This window comes from Anolis sagrei, chromosome 4, assembly GCF_037176765.1.
Source record: "Anolis sagrei isolate rAnoSag1 chromosome 4, rAnoSag1.mat, whole genome shotgun sequence".
NCBI classification, from domain to species: Eukaryota; Metazoa; Chordata; class Lepidosauria; order Squamata; family Dactyloidae; genus Anolis; species Anolis sagrei.
Genome location: NC_090024.1, coordinates 248,792,310 through 248,801,793, shown reverse-complemented (window position 1 = coordinate 248,801,793; position 9,484 = coordinate 248,792,310). Strand labels below are relative to the sequence as shown.

General features: G+C 49.1%; 1 protein-coding gene across 3 annotated transcripts in view; it reads right to left on the bottom strand.

The window, feature by feature from the left end:
- Positions 1–4,579: 4,579 nt before the first annotated feature.
- PLTP (phospholipid transfer protein) overlaps positions 4,580–9,484 on the bottom strand; it is a 35,171-nt gene continuing 30,266 nt past the window's right edge. For all 3 annotated transcript variants that reach the window (XM_067468339.1, XM_067468340.1, XM_067468338.1), the window contains exons 14-16: positions 7,400–7,463; positions 4,987–5,063; positions 4,580–4,873 (exon numbers count right to left, since the gene is read on the bottom strand). In XM_067468339.1, coding sequence (XP_067324440.1) covers positions 4,781–4,873; positions 4,987–5,063; positions 7,400–7,463 — 234 coding nt within the window. In that variant the 3' untranslated portion in view covers positions 4,580–4,780. The remainder of the gene's footprint in view (positions 4,874–4,986; positions 5,064–7,399; positions 7,464–9,484) is intronic.

Genomic DNA, 9,484 nt, shown 5'->3' with positions numbered 1-9,484 from the left:
TCTGTTGGTCACAGGAATTCTGTGTGCCAAGTTTGGTTCAGTTCCATCATTGTTGGAGTTCAGAATGCTCTCTGATTATAGGTGAACTATAAATCCCAGGAGCTACAACTCACAAATGACAAAAACACACACACACCCCACTCCAACCCCACCAGTATTCAGATTTGGGCGTATTGTGTATTTGTGCCACATGTGGTCCGGTGAATGAGAATACATCCTGCAGATCAGATATTGACATGACGATCCGTAACAGGAGCAAAAGGACACTTAGGAAGTAGCAACGAAAATAATGTTCTGTTTGGGGGTCACCACCACAGGAGGAAATGCATTAAGGCAGTGTTTCTCAACCTGGGGGTCGGGACCCCTGAGGGGGTCATGAGGGGACGTCAAAGGGGTCGCCATCGGAAAACAGTATTTTCTGTTGGCCATGTGGATTCTGTGTGGGAAGTTTGACCCAATTGTATTGTTGGTCGAGTTCAGAATGCTCTTTGATTGTAGGTGAACTATAAATCCCAGCAACTACAACTCTCAAATGTCAAGGTCTATTTTTCCCAGACTCTACCAGTGTTCACGTTTGGGCATGTTGAGCATTTGTGCCAAGTTTGGTCCAGATCCATCATTGCGTGAATTTAGTGCTCCTCTGGATATAGGTGAACTACAACTTCAAAACTCAAGGTCAATGCCCACCAAACCCTTCCAGTATTTTCTATTGGTCATGGGAGCTCAGTGTGCCAAGTTTGGTTCCATTCCATCATTGGTGGAGTTCAGAATGCTCTTTGTAGGTAAACTATAAATCCCAGCAACTACAACTCCCAAATGTCAAGTCCTATTTCCCCCAAACGCCACCAGTGTTCACATTTGGGCATATTGTGTATTCACCTATATCCACAGCGCTCCTCTGGATATAGGTGAACTACAACTCCCACTCTCAAGGTCAATGCCCACCAAACCCAGTTTAGAGCTACTGTTACAGATCGTCATGTTTACTGTTGGTCGTGGGAGCTCTGTGCGCCAAGTTTGGTTCCATTCCATCATTGGTGGAGTTCAGAATGCTCTTTGTAGGTAAACTATAAATCCCAGCAACTACAACTCCCAAATGTCAAGTCCTATTTCCCCCAAACGCCACCAGTGTTCACATTTGGGCATATTGTGTATTCACCTATATCCACAGCGCTCCTCTGGATATAGGTGAACTACAACTCCCACTCTCAAGGTCAATGCCCACCAAACCCAGTTTAGAGCTACTGTTACAGATCGTCATGTTTACTGTTGGTCGTGGGAGCTCTGTGCGCCAAGTTTGGTTCCATTCCATCATTGGTGGAGTTCAGAATGCTCTTTGTAGGTAAACTATAAATCCCAGCAACTACAACTCCCAAATGTCAAGTCCTATTTCCCCCAAACGCCACCAGTGTTCACATTTGGGCATATTGTGTATTCACCTATATCCACAGCGCTCCTCTGGATATAGGTGAACTACAACTCCCAATCTCAAGGTCAATGCCCACCAAACCCAGTTTAGAGCTACTGTTACAGATCGTCATGTTTACTGTTGGTCGTGGGAGCTCTGTGCGCCAAGTTTGGTTCAAATTTATTGCTGGTGGAGCTCAAAATGCTCTTTGATTACAAGTGAACTATAAATCCCAGCAACTACAACTCCCAAATGACAAACTCAATCCTCCCCCAACTCCACTATCATCCACATTTGGGTGTATTGGGTGTTTGTGCTCAATTTGGTCCAGTGAATGAAAATACATCCTGCATATTGGATATTTACAACTTAATAACAGTAGTAAAATGACAGACATCAAGTAGCAATGAAAACAATACAGGGTTAGTCAAAATGAATAGGCCAATAAGAAAATTAATTTTAGACGAATGTATGTTTATTGTAACCAAACTACAGCTACGTATCGACAGATAAATTATCAAAGTTTTGTCTCACCTTCAGAGATGTTCGATATGGGCGCCCCGTGTGACACGGCAGACGTCCAAGCGATAGTCCAGTTCATTCCACATCCGTTGCAGCACATCCGACTGTTGGCAAAGCCTTCCTCCTCTAGTCTTCGCTGCATTGATTCGCAAAAATCGTGTCGTTTCGAATAGTCACCTTTTTTCAAAGCCTGCACCATTTGCAATTTATATGGCTTGAACTGCAAACGTTTGCGTAACACGCGCCACACAGTTTTTTGCGAAACGTTCAATTCCATGGAAACACGATTTGTCGACTTCTGGGGACTTCGTTGAAAGGATGCACGAATGGATTCCACTGTGTCTTCGGAGACACGCGGTCGTCCTGTGGTTTTACCCTTGCATAAGCAGCCCGTCTCCTCAAATTGCTTTACCCACCTCGCAATGGAATGTCGATGAGGTGGTTCCTTGCCATACTTGGCTCGAAATTCTCGCTGGACCGTAATTACTGACATTGTTTTAGCACATGTCATCACACAAAACGCCTTCTCTTTGCCTGATTCCGCCATTTTGAAAACAGCGACTCCTAGCGACGCCTAGCGGCATTAACGTACATGTGTGTTGCTCAAAAAAAACTTTGATAGTTTATCTGTCGCTACGTAGCTGTGGTTTGGTTACAGTAAACATACATTCGGGTACAATTAATTTTCTTATTGGCCTATTCATTTTGACTAACCCTGTATTATGGTTGGGGGTCACCATAACATGAGTAACTGTATTAAGGGGTCGCGGCATTAGGAAGGTTGAGAACCACTGCATTAAGGGGTCGTGGTGTTAGGAAGGTGGAGAACCCCTGACCCAGAGAGAGGGAGTCCGCCTCCAAAGGCCAAAGAGTGAGAACTGGCCCACCTTGCCCCTCTTGGCTCCTCTTCTTCCCATTGCAATGGACGGAGAGGGCAGTGGATGGAGAGGGCCCCTCAAGTGGCCATTGACGGGAGAGAAGGTGCTTCCTCCAAACCCAGAAAGAGTGGCACTTTTGGAGGGCGAGGAGGCCTTTTGGCCACGGCTCTTCTGCTGCTGCCAGGCTGTTTTGGGGCTTCCTCCTCATTCCACTTTGCAGAGGAGTTCACGGGGAGCCCCCCCCCCCCCCCCGCCTACAACTTGCTGGGGGTTTCCAGGCCCACTTCCCCAAACTGCTCTGAAATCCCCTTCCCCGTAAGAGAGAGCCTGGCTCTGCCGCCACTTTGGGGGCCTTCCCTTTCACTTCTGCTTCCTTGCAGAGCACCCGCCTCACGCCGACACCCAGGAAAGGAAAGAGGAGACCCCCCCCCCCCCAAAGGCATTCTGGGCTGCTTCCTCTTTCGCAGGGAAAGCAGTGCCGCACTCCCATCTCTGCGGAATAAGCTTCAGGGTGGGAGAAAGAACTCTTGTCTGTTGGAGGGAGGCGTGAACATATCCATTGGCCACCTTAGCATTTAATGGCCTTGCAGTTCCAATCCTGTGTTGGGAGGTGATTAGCTGGCTCTGACTGTTTCTTGTCTGGAATTCCTCTGCTTTTTGAGTGTTGTTCCTTATTTACTGTCCTGATTTTAGAGCTTTTTAAAATACTGGTAGCCAGATTTTGTTCATTTTCATTGTTTCCTCCTTTCTGTTGAAATTGTCCACATGCTTCTTGTGGATTTCAATGGCTTCTCTGGCTACCGGTATTTTAATGGCCTTGCAGTTTCAAGGCCTGGCTGCTTCCTGCCTGGGGGAATCCTTTGTTGGGAGGTGATTAGCTGGCCCTGATTTTTTCTTGTCTGGAGTTCCCTGGCTTTTAGAGTGTTGTTACTGTCCTGATTTTAGAGCTTCTTTTCCTCTGATTCTCCTTCGGGACGGCATATAAATGCCATAAATAAATAAATTCTTTTAAATGCTGCGAGCCAGATTTGGTTCATTTTCATGGTTTCCTCCTTTCTGTTGAAATTGTCCGCATGCTCATTGTGGATTTCAATGGCTTCTCTGGCTACCGGTATTAAAAAAACCTCTAAAATCATAACAGTAAATAAAGAGCAAGAGTTCAAAGAGGCAGGACAATCCAAGACAAGAAACAATCAGGGCCAGCTAATCACCTCCCAACAAAAGATTCCCCTGGGCAGTAAGAAGCCAGACCTTGAAACTGCTAGGCCATTAAAAAAATTCGTGTCAGGAGCGACTTTGCATCTGGTGTGAGAGAATTGGCCATCTGCAAGGACGTTGCCCGGATGTTTTGATGTTTTACCATCCTTGTGGGAGGGAGGCTTCTCTCATGTCCCTCCATGGGGAGCTGGAGCTGACGTAGGGAGCTCATCCACACTCTCCCCGGATTTGAACCTCCACCGTCGGTCTTCAGTCCTGCTGCACAAGGGTTCGACCCACTGTGCCAATGGGAACTCCTAAATTGATTTAATTGATTAAATGCTAATCTAGGCAATTAATTGCAACATTCAGAATTCTTTCTCCCACCCTGGACGCCATTCCACAGGGGTATAATCCCAGTTTTCCTACTTCCAACAGACCTCCCAACCTCTGAGGATGCCTGCCATAGATGCAGGTAAAACGTCAGGAGAGAGTGCTTCTGGAACATGGCCAGGCAGCCTGGAACACCCATAGCAACCCAGTGATTCCGGCCATGAAAGCCTTTGACAACACATCAAATCTAAACTTCTTTATTGGTTTTGGTCCGAGCCAGGGCTGCGGGCATTGCCGTGCCGTCCTTGCCGTGCCTGCTTTTGGTCCCGAATCGAGTGAGGAGGGGTCCCTGGGTGGGTTCGGTCCTTTGAGCTGAGGAAGTGCTGGTGAAAAGAAGGAAGGAAGGAAGGAAGGAAGGAAGGAAGAGGGGCCGAGGCTGCCCTTAAGCGGCCATGGAGCCGGGCGTCCGGTACTTCTCAATGACCTCTCGCAGCCCTTTGGAGAAATGGAGGTCGGCACCGATGGTGAGGTAGCCCTGCAAGACGAGGAGGAGGAGGAGGAGGAGGAGAGGGTCAGGGAGGGGGGCGGTGCCCCTTTGCACCCACATTTGCACCCCCAAAAGGCCCCACGCGTGACCCCCTCCCTCACCATGTGGTTGGTGACCACTTCCTTCATGAAGTCCATCCCTTCTGGAAGCGGGATCTGGACGCCCTTCTTGGTTTTCTCTGCAAGGAAAGCAACGGAGAAGAGCAGAGTCAGGGCTGCAAAGGGGATTCTGGGACATGGGATGGAGCCATACAACTGGGACATGGAGAAAACGTGGAGACGGTGACAGGGTTTGTATTTCTAGGCGCAAAGATGAGCGCAGCCAGGAAATCGGGAGATGTTTCCTTCTGGGGAGGAGAGCAAGGACCCATCTCCATAACATAGTCAAGAGTAGAGACATCACACTGGTAACAAAGGTCCACATAGTTGTTGTTGTTTATACATTCAGTCGTTTCCGACTCTGTGACCCCATGGACCAGCCCAAGCCAGAGCTCCCTGTCAGCCGTGGCCACCCCCAGCTCCCCCAAGGTCAAGCCAGTCACTTCCCTGTAGTAACCTATGGATGTGAGAGCTGGACTATAAGGAAAGCTGAGCGAAAGAAGAGAGATGCTTTTGAGCTGTGGTGTTGGAGGAAAGTGCTGAGAGTGCCTTGGACTGCGAGAAGGTCCAACCAGTCCATCCTCCAGGAAAGAAAGCCCGGCTGCTCACTGGAGGAAAGGAGACGAGAGGCCAAGAGGAAGTCCTTTGGCCACATCATGAGAAGAAAGGAAAGCTTAGAGAAGGCAATGATGCTGGGGAAAATGGAAGGAAAAAGGAAGAGGGGCCGACCAAGGGCAAGATAGAGGGAGGGTATCCTTGAAGTGACTGGCTTGACCTTGAAGGAGCTAGGGGTGGTGACGGCCGACAGGGAGCTCTGGCATGGGCTGGTCTATGAGGTCATCTAGAGAAGACATTGATGCTTGGGAAAATGGAAGGAAAAAGGAAGAGGGGCCAACCAAGGGCAAGATAGAGGGAGGCTATCCTTGAAGTGACTGGCTTGACCTTGAAGGAGCTGGGGGTGGTGACAGTCAACAGGGAGCTCTGGCCTGGGCTGGTCCATGAGGTCACCTAGAGAAGACAATGATGCTGGGGAAAATGGAAGGAAAAAGGAAGAGGGGCCAACCAAGGGCAAGATGGAGGGAGGGTATCCTTGAAGTGACTGGCTTGACCTTGAAGGAGCTCGGGGTGGTGACGGCCGACAGGGAGCTCTGGCATGGGCTGGTCTATGAGGTCATCTAGAGAAGACATTGATGCTTGGGAAAATGGAAGGAAAAAGGAAGAGGGGCCAACCAAGGGCAAGATGGAGGGAGGGTATCCTTGAAGTGACTGGCTTGACCTTGAAGGAGCTGGGGGTGGTGACAGCCAACAGGGAACTCTGGCGTGGGCTGGTCCATGAGGTCACCTAGAGAAGACAATGATGCTGGGGAAAATGGAAGGAAAAAGGAAGAGGGGCCAACTAAGGTCAAGATGGAGGGAGGGTATCCTTGAAGTGACTGGCTTAACCTTGAAAGAGCTGGGGGTGGTGACGGTCAACAGGGAGCTCTGGCCTGGGCTGGTCCATGAGGTCGCCTAGAGAAACCAATGATGCTTGGGAAAAAAGAAGAGGGGCCAACCAAGGGCAAGATAGAGGGAGGCTATCCTTGAAGTGACTGGCTTGACCTTGAAGGAGCTGGGGGTGGTGACGGCCGACAGGGAGCTCTGGCCTGGGCTGGTCCAGGAGGTCACCAAGAGTCGGAAATGACTGGATTTTTTTGTCCCGTGTCAGGAGTGACTGAATAAACAACAAATTGGAAGGGACTGCACCCCACCTTCAACTCATGTTCAGTTTGTGGTCCACAAAAGCTCTGAGATCCCTTTCCAAGCCAGGTGTCCCCATCCTATACCTGTGCATTTCCTTTCACCTGCTGAAGGGCAGCACAAGACATTTCTCCTTGCTGGAATCCATTCAGCTCTCCCACCTGTTTGGGTCCTTTGGGATCCTGACCCTGCCTTTCCCCCAATATCCTCAGACCAAGGAGGGTCCAAGGGAAGGTCAGTGTGTTGGATCTAGAACGTGCATGGGCAAACTTTGGCCCTCCAGGTGTTTTGGACTTCAACTCCCACCATTCCTAACAGCCTCAGGCCCCTTCCTTTTGCCCCTCAGCCGCTTAAGCGGCTGAGGGGCAAAAGGAAAGGGCCTGAGGCTGTTAGGAATGGTGGGAGTTGGAGTCTAAAACACCTGGAGGGCTGCAGGTGGTACCTGGTTTGGAAAGCCCTAGCAGTCCATTGGACCTTGGGAGTTGTGGGAGTTGACATCCAAAACACATGTGAACGTGTCCAGCTGTTGGGAATGGTGTGAACTGGAGTCCAAAACACCTGGAGGGCCAGAGTTGGCCCATGCCTGATCTAGAACCTCTTAAGGGGCAACCTCTAGAACCTGATCTAGAACCTCTTAAGGGGTGAACGGAGGGGTCTTTCCCGGCCCCCCGATGCCTACCATTGATGAGGGGCATGATGGCCAACTGCAGCAGCGTCTTCAGGGGTCCCTGCAGCGGGATGAGCTGGAGGCAGAAGGAGGAAAAGGGGTCAGTTGAGAGCACGAAGCAGCCCCCAACTCAAATAGAAGGAGATTTGCTAACCAATTATTTATTTGGGGTTCTTTTACCCCGCCCTTCTCACCCCGAAGGGGACCCAGGGTGGCTTACAACAGCAAAGGCACGATTAGATGCCTGCATCACAAACAATCATCACAAAGGTTCTTGTGGGTTTTTTCGGGCTCTATGGCCATGTTCTAGAGGCATTCTCTCCTGACGTTTCGCCTGCATCTATGGCAAGCATCCTCAGAGGTAGTGAGGTCTGTTGGAAATAGGAAAATGGGTTTATATATCTGTGGAATAATGACCAGGGTGGGACAAAGGACTCTTGTCTGCTGGAGCTAGGTGGGAATGTTTCAGCTGACCACCTTCATTAGCATTTGAAGGTCTGGCTGAGCCTGGGAAAATCTTTTGTTGAGAGGTGTTAAGATGTGCCTGCTTGTTTCCTCTCTGTTGAAATTGTCCACATGCTTCTTGTGGATTTCAATGGCTTCTCTGTGTAGCCTGACATGGTGGTTGTTGGAGTGGTCCAGCATTTCTGTGTTCTCCAATAATATACTGTGCCTGGTTGTTTCCTCTCTGTTGTTTTGCTGTTGTGATTTTTGAGTTTTTTTAATACTGGCAGCCAGATTTTGTTCATTTTCATGGCTTTCTCCTTTCTGTTGAAATTGTCCACCTGCTTATTGTGGATTTCTTTTGTTGTCCACATGCTTGTGCAGAGCACCTGAGGAACCAGCCAGGCCTTCAAATGCTAATGAAGGTGGTCAGTTGAAACATTCACACCTAGCTCCAGCAGAGAAGAGCTCTTTGCCCCACCCCAGCCATTCCACAGAGATATAAACCCATTTTCCCAATTCCAACAGACCTCACTCCCTCTGAGGATGCTTGCCATAGATGCAGGCGAAACGTCAGGAGAGAATGCCTTTAGAACATGGCCATATAGCCCAAAAAAACCTACAACAACCCAGAGATTCCCACGTAGCTCCAGCAGACAAGAGTCCTTTATCCCACCCTGGTCATTCCACAGATATATAAACCCATTTTTCCTAGTTCCAACAGACCTCACTCCCTCTGAGGATGCTTGCCATAGATGCAGGCGAAAGGTCAGGAGAGAATGCCTCTAGAACATGGCCATATAGCCCAAAAAAACCTACAACAACCCAGAGATTCCCACCTAGCTCCAGCAGACAAGAGTCCTTTGTCCCACCCTGGTCTTTCCACAGAGATATAAACCCATTTTCCTAATTCCAACAGACCTCACTCCCTCTGAGGATGCTTGCCATAGATGCAGGCGAAAGGTCAGGAGAGAATGCCTCTAGAACATGGCCATATAGCCCAAAAAAACCTACAACAACCCAGAGATTCACACCTAGCTCCAGCAGACAAGAGTCCTTTGTCCCACCCTGGTCATTCCACAGATATATAAACCCATTTTCCTAGTTCCAAGAGACCTCACTCCCTCTGAGGATGCTTGCCATAGATGCAGGTGAAAGGTCAGGAGAGAATGCCTCTAGAACATGGCCATATAGCCCAAAAAAACCTACAACAACCCAGAGATTCACACCTAGCTCCAGCAGACAAGAGTCCTTTGTCCCACCCTGAGATATAAACCCATTTTCCTAATTCCAACAGACCTCACTCCCTCTGAGGATGCTTGCCATAGATGCAGGCGAAAGGTCAGGAGAGAATGCCTTTAGAACATGGCCATATAGCCCAAAAAAACCTACAACAACCCAGAGATTCACACCTAGCTCCAGCAGACAAGAGTCCTTTGTCCCACCCTGAGATATAAACCCATTTTCCTAATTCCAACAGACCTCACTCCCTCTGAGGATGCTTGCCATAGATGCAGGCGAAAGGTCAGGAGAGAATGCCTTTAGAACATGGCCATATAGCCCAAAAAAACCTACAACAACCCAGAGATTCCCACGTAGCTCCAGCAGACAAGAGTCCTTTGTCCCACCTTGGTCTTTCCCCAGAGATATAAA